The sequence below is a fragment of the Brassica napus genome, chromosome C4 (genome assembly GCF_020379485.1).
Source record: "Brassica napus cultivar Da-Ae chromosome C4, Da-Ae, whole genome shotgun sequence".
Taxonomy (NCBI): Eukaryota; Viridiplantae; Streptophyta; class Magnoliopsida; order Brassicales; family Brassicaceae; genus Brassica; species Brassica napus.
The window spans coordinates 3,584,569-3,599,960 of record NC_063447.1 but is presented as its reverse complement, the minus strand read 5'-3'; the positions used below and the strand labels follow the sequence as shown (position 1 = coordinate 3,599,960).

The following is a 15,392-nucleotide window of genomic DNA, read 5'->3' as shown; positions in this document are numbered from 1 at the left end:
GGCGTCTTTCAAAGGAGGCTCTTTCATTTTGAACTATGTCTCTAGGCTCTACTTGCCGTTGTGGATTATCAAATATGTTGAGGTTGATAAACAAGCGACATTTGGTTTAACTAAAAGTGGATTCACGAATGTGATTTTGAATTTTTTTTTGTGATGTGTTCCCATTAAATGTCAAATGAAAGTTTACAACAAGCTAAAACATCATACACTTTCTATCACTAAAAAGCTCATAACAACATATGGTTTTGCTCGAGTCTTATTTATTTATGGGACGTGGTAAAGTGAGTGTTGATGAGGATTACTACATTACGGAATAAGCAGGGCCGCCACCACCTTCAGGCACTGTCCACTCTATGTTTTGCTTTGGATCTTTAATATCACATGCCTTTTAGATAGAAACACCAAAACAACTGTCTCAATCTTTTCTCCAAATTCAATTGAATCACATGAATAGACATACTTAAACACAGAGAAGATAGAAGTGATGCGTACCTTGCAGTGCAAACAGTTTTGAGCGTTGATCTGCAGTTTCGGCTTACCCTCTTCATCTTCCACATATCTATTTTTCGTGGTTTTGAATCAATATTAGTATCTTTGTTCAAGGAAGTTAAAGTTGCATATGAAGAGAGGGAGAAAGGGAAGTCATTACTCGTATACACGGGCTGGGCAGTAACGTGACTCTGGTGCACCATACTCTGGTAAGTTCACCTTTTCTGGAATCTTTGGATCCTTCAATCGCAAATGAGATGGCTGGTCATGATCATGATTGGTGTTACTCCTGTTGTCATCATCATTTCAAGAAGCAACCACTCCTCAATATATACCATAGGAGGAATACATTTCACATTATAAAGATCTTGCACAAACCTGTATAAAGACGTTGGCACGTCAAATGACAAAACACCATCTGGCTTTGGATACTCAATTGGCTTGCATTTCCGAGCAAGCTGCAATAAAAGATAATATCCCAACTTCAGTTCTGTTTTTTTTTTTGTCTGACTAAACAAGTCATTAAGTGCTTGTGTACACTTACATCAGTTGCTTCGTGGTCCGCTTTCCCATGCTTCAACGTGAAAGGGACCTTTCCTTTCAGTACATAGCTGCAATAATGAAACATAAACAGCTCACTCATAACAAAGAGCAAGTGATCATATAGAAAACCGGAAATAAAGAAGAGAATCATGCAGGATCTTACTGTTCCATAGCACTTACGGCCAAGCCAGGGATTAGCCCATACTCAAATGCCTGCAGTTATATGAGATAATAAGATTTTATCTACCAGGAAAGTTCAATTAGATAGAAAAAACATATGAGCTGATATATATTTATGATAATTACGAACAGGACGGTAGTTTCGAGCTGCGTAGAGCTCCTTCCACACCCATGAACCCCTCAGACTGTCCCAGTATGTGTTCATGTTTGAACCTTCATGAAGTGCACCAAATGCAGCCTCTGCTGCTAACATTCCTGTAAGATATTTTAATGAAACTAAAATGAACATTCTATGATGGAACAATATAGAAAACAGTGTTTTTCTCAAAACCTGATTTCATTGCGGTATGTGTCCCTTTAATCTTGGGCACATTGAGAAAACCAGCTGAGCATCCAATGATTGCTCCTCCAGGAAAAACTGGATAGGGAATGGACTGAAATTTTACTAGCATCAATATGTCATAACATGCCAAAACAAAATTATATCAATCGTAGAGGTTATATCTTAAGGGAAAAGGTTTTTTAACTCACACCTGAAAACCACCTTCGTTTAAAGTACGAGCTCCATACTGAAGCACAGTACCACCTTCCAAGATGCGTTTAATGGCTGGATGGTGTTTGAGTTTCTATTGGGAGGATAAAAAATGATTAATCCTTCATCAAACTTCTTAATTCGTTTTATTGTTGTGAGAAATTGACATACCTGAAACTCCTCATATGGATTCAAGAAAGGGTTTTTGTAATTCAAGGCAACGACCAAGCCAAGCGCAACCTGTTTGGTTGGAAAGAAAACTTCAACTGATTAAGACACCACTAGAAGGAAAGCAGATCAACCATCCATACTAAAAGGAGCTTCCAAGGGAGAAAATGAGTTACCTGTCTATCGTTCATGTGGTACAAGAAAGAACCTCCGTATGTCTTAGGATCCAAGGGCCAACCCAAAGCGTGAATAACTTCTCCGGGGTTATGTTTGCTTTCATCTATCTCCCAAACCTGTTGAGCTCAAAGTATCAGCAAATTATAAGGGGTCCAATAACCCATTGTTAAAACTAGATCAAAGGATAAAAGTGGTTTACCTCCTTAATTCCCAAAGCGTATGTCTGATGTTGTGCATTAACCTCCTCTCTTAATTTATACTTTTTGATTATTTTCTGCACAAATTTGAAGTAAGAAACTTAATTAGCATCATGAAGGTAAATCGAGTGTATCTTGTAATCAAAACGCTTCTTCTAACCTCGGATAATGATCCTCTGCATCCCTCAGCAAATAGAGTAACTCTCCCTGTGTATAGAAAAATCACATACATCTTATTAGCACAAGACACTTCCTATACAATAGTGATGAGAGGGATAGAGAGAGACCTTTTATGTCTACGCCTGGCTGGAAAGTCTCCTTCTTGGAACCATCTTTGGATATTCCCATATCTTTGGTTGCAATCCCAACAACCTCATCGCTTGCATTGTACAACACCTGATAAAAAAACGTTCAAAATCAAATGATTTCAAGAACAAAAACACAATATATTATTACCTCACTAGCAGAAAAGCCAGGGTATATCTCTATTCCAAGCTCCTCAGCTTTGCCTCCTAACCAACGCACCAGCTGGCTCAAACTATACATACAAGCACCACCAAAATACTAAACATCTGAAACAAAACTCAACCATGGACATAACCAGTTACCTAATAATGTAGTTTCCCTTGTTATCAAAGGGAGAAGGAAGTGGGATTGCACGGTCTTTCGTCAGAAACCAGAACTTATCAGAAGAAGCAGCGACCTCAATGGGTGCCTAGAAACAGAACAGACCATGAAACAACAAAAACACTGCCTTTAATGTCGATATCCAAACAAAAGATTTGTTTTTTTTTGTCCTAAAGCAACAAACCTGTTCTTGTCTCCAATGTGGGAGAAGTTCATCTAACGCCAAAGGCTCAAAAACATTTCCAGATATGACGTGTCCTCCTATAAGCATTATCACCAGCCAAGTTCAAGAATCTAAGAGATACATAAAGAGAGAGAAGGAGGAAACTAACCAACTTCAGCTCCTTTCTCAACGACGCATACAGACAGATCAGTGTTCTTCTCCTGACAGAGCTGTTTCAACCGTATAGCAGCAGATAGACCAGCGGGTCCGGCTCCGATGATGACAACATCGTACTCTATAGCCTCTCTCCCCGCTTCGCTGCTGATACATCTTACACCTAAAGCCCTCGACTTTGAGCTGAAAGCTCGCGACTTTCGAAACGAATCGGCCGAATAAGGATTCGCAGAAGGAGGAGGAGGAGACCCAGATGCGAAAAGATTTAGTGAAGGGAGGATCAAACGTTGAAACTTAGAGTTTCTCAATGGATTAGTAGAAGAAGAAGATAGCTTTAGAAGGAATCTATGCATGATGGTGAAGCTAAGAGGACGATGATGATCTAATAACAAAGCTTTCATTTTTTTCATTCATATATAAGCTAATACGAGATGACTCGTCAGTGACGTGTCAACTTCATTAATAATCTCTCTTACTTATGAGTTATGATCTTATCTCATTAATCCCATAAATCTAATAATGTATACAGAGTATTTTGTTATTGAGTTACTTTTATTTCTGTCAAAGAGTTTGAAGCTGGTTCAGCATGTTGTTACATATTAATGCTAACACAAACTGTAGCTTCTTAATACGCTTGGCCACAGTTTAAAACTAAGACCATCATTAGTGGGAGTAGCTAGTTAGGTCTCTCATCGATAAAAGCAGAAGAAAGACAGGAGAGAATCGTTCTTCCCATAGAGACTATGCTAGAGTGTTGAGGGACTCAGACTTCCACTTGGCAACAAAATTGATGGTCAAATTGATTTTTATTTTTTTAAATATACTTACACAGCCAAAATATTATTATTGTTACTTTTAAAAAGACTTGTGTGGTTTCTATCCACTGTAGATGCCCTAATCCATCATTATGTTGGGAAATGACAATAACGAGCACAATCAATTAGAAATCACAAAGGCAGAAGTTGAGGACCAGGCATAGGCATTCGGATCTTCGGGTTGGGTTCAGATTGGTTTTTTTTTGGGTTTAAGTACTTCGAGTTCTAGACATTTGAATCTGAATGGATATTTGAAAATTTTCAGTTCAGATCAGTTTTTTCTCGGGTCCGGATCGATTATGGTCTATAACTAAAATACATGTAATTTCGGTTGATGGAAAGCAAACGAGAGAGAATCAAAGACAGTTGATTCTTAGAGTTTCTCAATGAATTGGTGGAAGAAGACGAAGATAGCTTTAGAAGGAATCTATGCATGATGGTGAAGCTAAGAGGATGAAGATGATCTAAACAAAGCTTTCATTTATTTTCATTTCAACTCTCTATAGGACATGACTCGGCAGTGATGTGGCAACTTCATTCATAATATCTAATAAAGTATTACTATTTGGTTACTGAGTTGTATTTTTTTATTGATGTCAAAGAAATTGAAATGGCTCAGTATGTTGCTACATATCTGATTAACGTAATACTAACACAAACTACAACTTCTTTATGCGCTTGACCACGGTTTAGAACCAATCCATCAAATGTCCAAGAAATCTACTTACTTACCATGTGTTGGGAAATGACAATAACGTGCATAATCAATTTTAGAAATCAGAAATCATCAAGGCAGAGAAGCTCAGGTCCTCCTAAGAACCAGACGGACAACCCAACTGATGCAAGCTATAAATCCCAGGAACAGGAGGAGGGCAGTGCCAACTGAAGAAAGAACTGCATAAATAAGCTCACATACATTACCTTTTGTGCACCTTTTGCATAGAAAATGAGGACAACCATACGACTTGCATTCTTTTACGGTATGGCAGCGATCATATCAGAAAACCTAAAATATTGAAACAAAACACAGTGAGTTAAGAAAGAGATTAGCTGGTTTGGTTTCAATAAAAGGATCAATTAGAGACTTGCCAGTTTTGTTTCAAGAAGAGGATCAGTGACAACTCCAGCTTTTGTGATAAGATCATTGTCAGGGAGATTCCAATTGTCCACCACAAGTTTTCCATCCCTATAGTTTATTTTAATCAGACAAAAACATAAGAAAAAAAGGTTGTGGTGAAGTTGTCAAAAAGATGTGAAAGTATAAACAAAATGCAAGTGCATCATACCAACTGTTTTCTGCTAACAAGACAGTAGCATAATCTTTTCTTAATCCAAGTCGATCTGCTAATTTGGTTGCTTTTTCCTCTACTTCTTCCATTTTTCTACAATAAAAAAGTCCACACATAACACCATCTAAATAGATACAAATCTAGAATAATAAACAACTGTAAACAAAAATTAAGAGGCAAAACAACCACAAAGTTTTTTTTCAAATTACGAAGATACAAATCTCTAGCATCCACCAGGATACAAATCTAGAATCAGAAACGCATGTTATACATAAATTACGAAGAAGAGAGCAAACATGAACTCGTTGTCACATAAACAAAACAATATCCTCGCAAGTTTAGTTTCAATCCATCATTAGTTTTGTTTCAACAAGACATTCAAATCCTAGACTACAATAACTAATGCAAATTTTGTTCATAACTTCATCATCAAGCTAAGTTAATTTTTTTTTAAGTTTAAACTAGTCAATTTTAATTTTTGACACAACTTACCATATTTATTTTTCGCGAATTAGCTATTTTAAATTTTACATATTTGGATATTTTTTGTTATTAACTTGTTCGAAGTAATGATTATTTGTCTTGATAATGAGTTTTGGATGATCAATGTATATAGTGAATATTTCCATTATGAGTCATGACATCTAGAGATTCAAATACTATACCTCGTAATTCAACATATAACAATCATGATTTAGGCTTTATGACTTAATATATATGAAATTGAAACAATGATTAATTAAGATTTTACAGTTAAGTATGACCATTCATGATTCCCGAAGAATCTGAAACTCTTGAAGATGTTGTGTGTTTGTTGGATTGAGTTAGTTCTTGTCAATCTGAAAATATACTTTGTGAGAATTTCATATTGTCAAAGTCGTAATTAGATTCTTGATTTGTATCTAGTATCCAAATGGAAATGATATTTGATTTGTATCCAAATATGTTAAATTTTGTTATTTCAATCTACTAACCAATGGGCCAATGGTCTCGAAACCATTAAATTATTTTTATTACAATTTGAGCCCAAATAATGGAAATTTATTGGGCGCGGCAAAGAACTGATAGTCCGTATTTAATGTTTTTCTCTAAGTGAATGCTAGGAATTTTGCATAGCCACTCTATATATAAAAAAACATTCTCTATCGTATGTCGCATTTGAGTAATCTCTTATCTAATAAAGTATACATAGTATCTGGTTACTGGAGTTAAATTAATTGCCTCTCTCTCTTTTTGGCTTTCCATTACGATCATAATCCCCTCAATTCAAAAATGCAAAAGTGGAGAATGGCTCCACAAACAAGGAAGACCATTTCTCGTACTTAAGAATAAAACACAACTAACCCAATGGAAAAAGACAGAAAGGAGACATAAATTGGTTATAGAAGGAGAACAGAAAATAACACAATAACAGAAAAGAAAAATAATCAGTTCAAACTGACTACATCCGGTCCGTTTTGATGTGCCGATTTGCTTTCTTTCTGTCCACCACTTGTGTGTCCTTGTTGCTGTTGTCTTCAATCCATCAAGACCCAATGAACCCATCAAAAAATAACCAACTATACCTATAGCTAGAGCGATAAACATAATATCTAGGATCCCGAATGTGACCCTTTTCGAAAACAATCTGCATCTAGATATCCTGGGTGATGTGCTGATTTTGACCGAAGTGGAGCCAAATTCTCTAGGTAAGGAGATATAACATGAACGCAGCTATCTGAGGAGAGACAACGAAGCTCATATGTCTGAGGATAATATTTAAACAAACTCTTGCGATCATTATAGAGGACAAGATTCCCTTGGTTAGAAACAGCCAGAGGCGTGAACATGGACCACTTGGACTCCGGTACACCAGCTAAATTTATGGCGTACGTATTGCTCCATATCTCTTCTTCTGCATTCATGCTACATATCTCTAGTATACATTCAACTCCATATACCGTTATTTTGGCTATAGCTAGACGGTTCTCAAGGTTCACAATCTTGGTTTCCCTGGTGACCAGCGTATCCGGAGCTGAGACTCTATGGAACTTTTATTTGTGAATATCCAAGGCTAGTATATGGTAACCCGACCCAATGTGTAACAGCCCTCACCCGAAAATAACCAATAGATCGATCCATTCACACACACTGATTGTCTTCCTAACCTGGTCACATAATGAGGTCTTCTCAGTTTCTTCCATTCACCGCTTTCAACATCATGAACATCGCAATCGCCAAACATGGATTCAACGAACACCTTAACTACTTTATAGCTTCCAGTAACTCTGTCTCTACCAAACCCCATGACCATGTCCGACCCTATTCCACAAAGTTTCGATTTTTAACTTCTTTGATGCAACAAAAAAATATAACAGAATATGAGATTACTGTTTCTAAACCGGGAGGACACTGGTTCCTGACCGGAAGGAAACCGTAGGTTCTGTCCGGTTGAAGGATTTAACACGGTGATACAATCTGGTTCGCGGAAACAGAGCAAACCGTTGCAACTCAACATTGGTCGCGTCGCATCAAAATGCATATAGATGATCTCTTCGTCCCCTTCGAACTGCGACTCGAGGAGGAGACTCGGCTTGTAGCCGCAGCTGCAGTTGTGAGCAGCGAGGATTTTCCGGTTCTGTTTAACATTCATACGCCTTGCAACGAACATCTTCGATTCCAGGATTGTTCTCCATTGTTTTGAGACGGTTTTGAATTTGAGGATTGGTTTCGAGGGAAATCGTAGGAATATTTCTTCTAGAATATCGGGAACTATGTAGATTGGGTTAGCTAGGGTTTTGTTTCTCTTCCGACATTTTTGGTTGTGTTATGAATAATCCAAGAAACTCCCCAACATAATATTTGTGAAATTTCAAAATATTAAAGGGAAAATAATTAAAGAATGAATAATTTCCATATAATTAAATTTAAAATGGAACATTTGCGACGGTAAAAATGGTAAGTTGAGTTAAAAAAAAATCCAAATATGGCAAGTTTCCGACAACGTTCGAACATGTAATAAAAACCAACGGTCGAGACGACACCGTTAAACTAAGCAATCGCTTATTTCATTACTTAATGGGTCACCAAATAATGGGCTTATATTAGGCCCTGTAAAGAATCCAATCTGTGAATGCTAGGGTTTTCGCTTCTAGTCACTCTCATATGTATAAAAACCATTCTCCCACTTCTCTTTCTTGAGATATCTTCTCTGGTTTTGTTTTTGTTTGTTAAATCTATGCGTTTACGTAATGTTTTGTTGGTATGTCGTGAAAGAAAGAGGGCTCCATTTTTAAACGAGTCAACAGCAGGCGCCACTTTAATGGCGACCTGACTGCCGCTTGGAGCGTAGATCAATTTTTCCAGAGGAAGACCCATGAAAACTAATTTCACTATGTTTTCATGATTCAATACTCTTGGATACAATTATATTACAATCTTGTTGAGTTTTTGTTGGGGGTGAATGGTTTTGGATTGGATTGGCATTAAGTCAGACACGGGTGCTTGCTGGTTTAATAAGAAACAGCAGAGCAACCCTTTGCATGGTGCCTATATCAATTAAGCTTCTTATCACGATTGGGGGCAGTCTTGATCTGATGTCTTCTCATGACTTCCTCCAAATTTAAAGTAGCTACATAATTTATCTTGTTTTTTTTAATTTGTTTGATCTAGAAAAAAATGAGTTGGTGTTTATTCAAAAGTACAAGCAACAGCAGATCTGGTTTCTGAATTCACAATAAAGATTCTTCGTTTACTTATCCCTAGATGTGGGCACTAGTTAGAATTTGGACTTATGGTATATGACTTGTTATTTGTGTCTTGAGACTCGAGTGAAAAAAGCTTATTATTCTAGTTTACAATGTTTAAGTTATGACAATGCTTTGGCCATAGATTAATGAATTATTAAAAACCACCACAAATAACATTTAATATTTTACAGAAATTATGTAAATGGCATTCAAATATATTTACAGTACAAAGAAAGCTAAGAAAAAATAAATAAGCTAAGAAATGAAACAACATAATGTGGGGACGAGATTAGAGAGCCACCTCACTCTGCAATCAACACTCCAATGGGTATGACCAATAGTGAATATGTTCGGACAATATTTTGAAATAACCGACACCTAAAGAAGGAAGATCATAAGAAGTTTCCCTTGAATTATACGGTTCTTATGGAAAAACAGGAATTGCTTAATGTTTGATGGCAGAGTCTCTTCTTTCCAACGGATATTACTGTGAAGATTCAAGAAGAAACAGAGCTGTGGTTTTTGGCAGACCAACAAGAGAAGGAGAGTGAGCTGGAGAATCGTAGGGAGCAAGTAAAACTAGCCAATAAATGGGTGAAACCACCGGTGATATGGATCAAGTGCAATATCGATTTGAGCTTCTCCAGAAGAAAAAAGATGAGGGTGCGTCTTGGGTTAGGGATCATAATGGTGAAACATTAATACATGTCAGACGCGTTTTTCTGGGCTTTGCGGAGGAAATGGATTTCAAATTGGCAGCGGCTGTGTGGGTGATTCAGAGCATGGAACAGCACAGAAGAAACAGAGTGATCTTTGCGTTTCAGGATGAAGATCTAGTAGATATGGTACTGAGACCAAAGGCATGGCCTTCTTTCAGATTCATGAGCTCTGAAATTTTAAGGTATTTGGCCAAGATAGAATGGTGGCGAATGGTTAAAGAGGAGAAGATAACAAATAGAGGGGTGTTTTTTATTGCCCAAAGTGTCACTACTTCTAATAGGCTGCAGTTATATGTAGCTTATGGAGGGCCAAGTTGGTTAAGTGATCTCTTTGATGGTGAGAAAACCTAACCCTCTTCTTTGTGGTTGGAGACTTGATGCGAGGATGTTGTCGTTTTTTGAGAAGTCAAACTGTTGGAGCACAAGGAGGAAGGAAGTTTTATTATTGTTGTTGTATAATCTAGTTTTTTGTTCAAGATGGGAAGAAGCTGTGAACTTGTATTGTAAGAACTTCAGTTTAAGTTAAATGAAAATAATAGATGACAAAAAAAAAAAAAAAGGAAGAGCATATACTTGTATCTTGACAATTGCACCAACATTCCAATGTGTATGACCAATGCGGAGCTCTTAACTTATCATATTTACTCATAATTATCACTTGTGCGTAACGTGAAACTAACATGGTAAACTCCATTCGTGTACGAACCAAACGCAAACTCTTTTACAATTCAAAAACAAACAAGAAAATATTGTAAAAGTGCAACAAGAGAGAGAGAGTTACATAGACCGGCGTTATAAGACCAACCGCAACGGAGGTTCGTCACGGGTCCGTGGCCCAAATCCTTAGCTTTTTTACAATTAAAAAATTGTGAATTGGGCTCAGCTTTAGACGGATCGGTACGGATCGGTCCGTAAATAAGGCTTCGAAGGATCAAGTCCTTACTGCACGTGGCGTCTGATGGTTGGCCCGGCGATATGTTGTGTTGGGTTATGTCGAGAAAAAAAACATTCGCGACCGAAGGTTAGAAAAAAAAATCATAGCTCTCGACGAAAGGCGATTTCTCTCCATCTTCGATTTCTCTCCATCGTCGATCTTCAAAGGTAAATAAACTAATTCTGTGGTAGATTTAAGGATATGTTAGCTTCCATGTTGTTCTCGTCTCCCTATATGCTTCGTATTTCCTTTGAATCGATTTGGGGATTTCTTCCATTTATGGTTTCAAAAATTTTGGGGTTTTGAAATTGTTATCAAATCGTTTTCAAATCGTTTTCAATTGGGGATCTTTTGGTTTGTAGTTAGGGTTTCAATCGATTTAGTTAGCTGGAAAACTCATCACTTGTTTTCGGTTTCAATTTGGTTTTCGTTTTCGGTTTCAATCGATGTAGTTAGGGTTTCAATTCGTTTTTGGTTTCAAAACGTATCTGTATGGTTTCCTCTGGCTTATATTTTTCTGGTTTCAAAACGTATTTGTACGGTTTTCTGTTAGCTTAATGTGTAGCTAGTAAACTGTTTAGTTGATCATATATCTAAGTTAATGTGTTCTTAAACTCCCTAGTGAATATGTTCTTAACATAGTTTCTGGTTTTTTGTGCAGGCCAACGAACATGGGACAAGACTATAGCTACACGCAGCCTTCATCAGAGGAGTTCGACATCAACTCTTTACTTGAAGCAGAAGCTGCTCTCTACGGGGATGAAGCTCAGAGTAGCTACATAATTGCAGAGGCGGATCAGTACCCACCAGAACCTGAGGCTGATGAAGGAATACCGAGGACATGCTATTGCGGTAGTGAGGTTGTTGTTGAAACCTCGTACACTCGTAAAGATCCAGGAAGTAGGTACTTCTCCTGCAACAACGTTGACGATGGAGACTCCCACATCTGGAAATGGTGGGATGTGGCGATTCAAGAAGAGCTTCGTGAAACGCAGACACAACTTAGGATGGTCAAGGATCAATTCTTTGAGAGTGACCAGAAGGTGGCTAAGCTTGACAAGATCGTGGGTGTGTTAACTAAGAAGACATCAGTGATTAACTATGGTTTGGCAAAGGGAGTTAGTGTACTGGTGTTAGTGATACTGGTCATCGTTATGGGCTGGTAAGTTTCATACCTTATTTAGATAATTAACTGTTTTATCTTATGTCATTCAAGGAAGAGCTTCGGAGGTTTTAAACATCAGTGTCAGAACTCGAGAAGGGGTTGGCAGGTAACTTGTTTCACGCTTACTTACTAGTTTCAGTAATAAAAAAAAACTTATCTCTTCATGCTTTAATTGTTTTTAATGCTAGATTTGATAGAATCGTACTTGTTAGGTTTAAGTGTAGCTAGTGTAGAACTTATTAGTATGATTAGAGTGGTGGTAAATGCTTGTTTGCTTTCTATCTGCCTAACAACTCCGAAACTAAATGCGAACTTACTTTCTATTGGTTACTTAAGGGTTTGTGTTGGTAATAGAGTAACAGAAACCTATAATCTAAACATGAATACCACAACTGGCTTTGTTAATCTAATGTATAGTCAATCTTCAGTTGATCTTGAGTCACCCGAACCAGCTTGGTTCGGGTCCCAAGGTCCTGATGAGTTTGTTTTCCACCCTGGTGTCGAGTCTTCTTTCCAACCTGGTGTCCAGTCTGCTGTGCAGCCTACTGTCGAGTCTGCTAACAAAGAGAGGAGGAAATGGCGAGTCTTCATTAGGTGGTCATTTATGATCATGTTGGATTTTAATATTCAATCATCTTATAAACTCTTATGTGTAATCTTTATATTTAATCATGTTTTTATTTCTGAATTTTTCTATCTTTATGTTTAATTATTGTTTTTATTTTTAATTGTTATATTTATATGTTTAATTATTATTTTTTAAGTTTATTTCTAGTATTTTATATTAAGTTATTCTATTTAATCATTCAATATATAAAAATTATATTTCACTAAACAAAAAAAAATAATATTTTTTTATTCCTAAAGATTCCAACTTCGGGTTCACCATTGTACACACATTTTTTCACAGGAGTCTTTGACTATTAAAAAAAAAAAAAATTTATTCCTAAGGACTTCACGATCGGTATCACCAATTGTGGATGCTCTAACAGGTGGACAGTTAGACGGACGCCGTTATCTTGCGGCACAACGTCGCATTGAACACCCTCTTCTATCACGGCGGATCCGACCAGTTTAATACACGTAAGAAGAAAACGCTGTCGTTTTAATTAATTAACTGTTTTCGGCCCAACAGAATATCTACACGAGGCCCAATTTTAAAACCAAAGGCGGAAACTCCAACGGTGGTTGGTTTGTTGTTAGGTGACTCTTCCCTCATAGATGACTCTCAACAAGTCCAAGATTAGCTCACAAACTGCAAACCGAGAGTAAAAGAAAATGATGCTTGCTCGATTCGTATTTCGATCTCAGCTCAGACCTTCTCTCTCCGCCCGACAATCTGCTTCTTACTCCTCTGCTTCCGCAGCCTCAGCTGAAGCCGAAAGAACGATCCGTGAAGGTCCGAGAAATGACTGGAGCAAAGATGAAATCAAAGCCGTCTATGACTCTCCCGTTCTTGACATCCTCTTCCATGGAGTAAAGTTCCCTCCTTTCTCTCTCTCCCCCTTGTTCTACCTCCTCTAATTCAGACATGTGGAGTATAAAGCTTCTGTCTTTATGTCGGAAAGTATCGGTTTTTTTTTTTTTTTTTTTTAGTTTGAGCTTGAATCTTCACTGAAATGCATCTGCCGGAACATCCGACAGATCTTGTCCGAGATTTTTAGTGTCGGCATGTTGCAAAAATTGGTGTTCTTTGTTTTTTTTTTGTCTTTTACTAATTGGTAATGATATTGTGTGTTGGGTTTTCAGGCACAGGTTCATAGGCATGTTCATAACTTCAGGGAAGTGCAGCAATGTACTCTCCTCTCCATAAAGACTGGAGGGTGCAGTGAGGACTGTTCTTATTGTCCTCAGTCCTCCAGATATGACACTGGAGTCAAGGCCCAAAGACTCATGTCCAAGGACGCTGTCATTGTTGCTGCTAAGAAGGTTTCGCGCTGTTTCCTTTTCTTAGTTCTTTTACTCAATGCATGTTCTCTATAGCACAATGTGTCAAAAAGAAACATGAGGAATGTGGCAGATCTTTTTACTCTCTAGGACTATAAATCATCAAGGTTGAGGATAATGATAATTAACAATCTAGGATCTTGGGATTGTTTTAATAATGAAGCATTTTAAGAATGTAATAGCTATTATGATGTGAATTAACAAATTTTACCATGTGTTGTTAGGCAAAAGAAGCTGGAAGCACACGGTTTTGCATGGGTGCTGCGTGGAGAGATACAATAGGACGCAAAACCAATTTCAAGCAGATACTTGAGTACATCAAAGAGATAAGGTACCCGTAATGCTATATTGCTGGCAAAATCTTGACAACTTCATCTTGAATATGGTCTCTTGCGCTGTAACATCTTTATAATTTTTATTTTTTTGGCCTCTCACTTTACAACAGAGGCATGGGGATGGAAGTTTGCTGCACATTGGGCATGATTGAGAAGCAACAAGCGTTAGAGCTGAAGAAGGCCGGCCTCACTGCTTATAACCACAATCTTGATACTTCAAGAGAGTACTACCCCAACGTCATCACTACTAGAAGTTATGATGAACGTCTTGAAACTCTTGAGCATGTTCGTGATGCTGGTATCAACGTCTGTTCAGGTAACTCTTGATATGTAACAAAGATCTTGGTCGTTATAAATCATGATTCTCTAATATTCATTTGATCTTGATAGATCCATGTTCTCAAGTTGTTTCTTGATAAATAAACAGGAGGAATAATAGGGCTTGGGGAGGCAGAAGAGGACAGAGTAGGTTTATTACACACATTGGCAACACTTCCTTCTCACCCTGAGAGTGTTCCCATCAACGCTCTGCTAGCAGTGAAAGGCACTCCTCTTGAAGACCAGAAGGTAAATAGAAAGACATAGTACAAGTCATAGCTACTTAAGTGGTAAAAGGCTTTTAAAAACCTTTTTCCTGTGTGTTTCTACAGCCGGTTGAGATATGGGAGATGATCAGGATGATTGGAACAGCAAGGATCGTGATGCCAAAAGCAATGGTGAGGCTATCTGCTGGTAGAGTCCGGTTCTCGATGCCCGAGCAAGCCCTGTGTTTTCTAGCTGGTGCAAACTCTATCTTCACTGGAGAGAAGCTTTTGACAACACCCAACAATGACTTTGACGCGGACCAACTCATGTTCAAGACGCTGGGACTCACTCCTAAACCCCCAAGTTTCTCTGAAGATGATTCTGAGTCAGAGAATTGCGAGAAAGTTGCTTCTTCTCACTAAAGTTTGGACACTCTTTGAAAGTAGAGTTATCTTTTTCACTATGTAGCATGATTGGATGATTTGTTTGATACCACTTTTCTTTATTGCCTGATGTTATATTGAATTGAAATGGTCTTTCAAGTTCTGTCACACGTTGTTGCCATAGTTTCATAGTTGATACTTGTTTTGATATTCATTTCTCTAACCACTAAAGGATCTAACCTTAAAACTTCATAGTGCTAGTCCCCAAAGATAGTCTCTCACTTTCTCTCTATGGAGTAAGA

The 15,392-nt window shown here is 37.7% G+C and overlaps 3 protein-coding genes and 1 pseudogene across 3 annotated transcripts; 2 read left to right on the top strand and 2 right to left on the bottom strand.

Annotated features, from left to right (window-relative positions):
* Positions 1 to 129: 129 nt before the first annotated feature.
* Positions 130 to 3,830, bottom strand: LOC106390299 (electron transfer flavoprotein-ubiquinone oxidoreductase, mitochondrial). The gene is made up of 18 exons (XM_013830731.3): positions 3,246 to 3,830; positions 3,098 to 3,174; positions 2,895 to 3,001; positions 2,743 to 2,824; positions 2,574 to 2,682; positions 2,447 to 2,493; positions 2,289 to 2,363; positions 2,089 to 2,205; positions 1,916 to 1,984; positions 1,746 to 1,838; positions 1,544 to 1,646; positions 1,343 to 1,467; positions 1,196 to 1,245; positions 1,034 to 1,100; positions 868 to 947; positions 650 to 778; positions 493 to 559; positions 130 to 385 (listed from the first exon to the last, which is right to left on the bottom strand). The coding sequence occupies exons 1-18, from the start codon at positions 3,658 to 3,660 to the stop codon at positions 302 to 304; spliced, it is 1,896 nt and encodes a 631-aa protein (XP_013686185.1). The 5' UTR covers positions 3,661 to 3,830; the 3' UTR covers positions 130 to 301.
* Positions 3,831 to 6,946: 3,116 nt separating this feature from the next.
* Positions 6,947 to 8,004, bottom strand: LOC106392508 (annotated as a pseudogene).
* Positions 8,005 to 10,759: 2,755 nt separating this feature from the next.
* LOC125585036 (uncharacterized protein At4g04775-like) lies at positions 10,760 to 12,882 on the top strand. The gene is made up of 2 exons (XM_048753353.1): positions 10,760 to 10,902; positions 11,397 to 12,882. The coding sequence occupies exons 1-2, from the start codon at positions 10,760 to 10,762 to the stop codon at positions 11,899 to 11,901; spliced, it is 648 nt and encodes a 215-aa protein (XP_048609310.1). The 3' UTR covers positions 11,902 to 12,882.
* Positions 12,883 to 13,095: 213 nt separating this feature from the next.
* Positions 13,096 to 15,300, top strand: LOC106396693 (biotin synthase, mitochondrial). Its single transcript, XM_013837163.3, has 6 exons — positions 13,096 to 13,376; positions 13,650 to 13,829; positions 14,072 to 14,178; positions 14,293 to 14,498; positions 14,610 to 14,749; positions 14,833 to 15,300. The coding sequence occupies exons 1-6, from the start codon at positions 13,179 to 13,181 to the stop codon at positions 15,127 to 15,129; spliced, it is 1,128 nt and encodes a 375-aa protein (XP_013692617.1). The 5' UTR covers positions 13,096 to 13,178; the 3' UTR covers positions 15,130 to 15,300.
* The last annotated feature ends 92 nt before the right edge of the window (positions 15,301 to 15,392 follow it).

Bases quoted from the DNA above. Each gene is read 5' to 3' on its own strand.
- LOC125585036 (XM_048753353.1), top strand. From the start codon at position 10,760: ATGGTTGGCCCGGCGATATGTTGTGTTGGGTTATGTCGAGAAAAAAAA. The intron at 10,903-11,396 runs GTAAATAAACTA...TTTTTTGTGCAG, and splicing joins TCCATCGTCGATCTTCAAAG to GCCAACGAACATGGGACAAG.
- LOC106390299 (XM_013830731.3), bottom strand. From the start codon at position 3,660: ATGAAAAAAATGAAAGCTTTGTTATTAGATCATCATCGTCCTCTTAGC. The intron at 3,175-3,245 runs GTTAGTTTCCTC...TAATGCTTATAG, and splicing joins TGAGAAAGGAGCTGAAGTTG to GAGGACACGTCATATCTGGA. The intron at 1,246-1,342 runs GTTCGTAATTAT...ATATAACTGCAG, and splicing joins CAGCTCGAAACTACCGTCCT to GCATTTGAGTATGGGCTAAT.
- LOC106396693 (XM_013837163.3), top strand. From the start codon at position 13,179: ATGATGCTTGCTCGATTCGTATTTCGATCTCAGCTCAGACCTTCTCTC. The intron at 14,499-14,609 runs GTAACTCTTGAT...ATAAATAAACAG, and splicing joins TGGTATCAACGTCTGTTCAG to GAGGAATAATAGGGCTTGGG. The intron at 14,750-14,832 runs GTAAATAGAAAG...GTGTTTCTACAG, and splicing joins CTCCTCTTGAAGACCAGAAG to CCGGTTGAGATATGGGAGAT.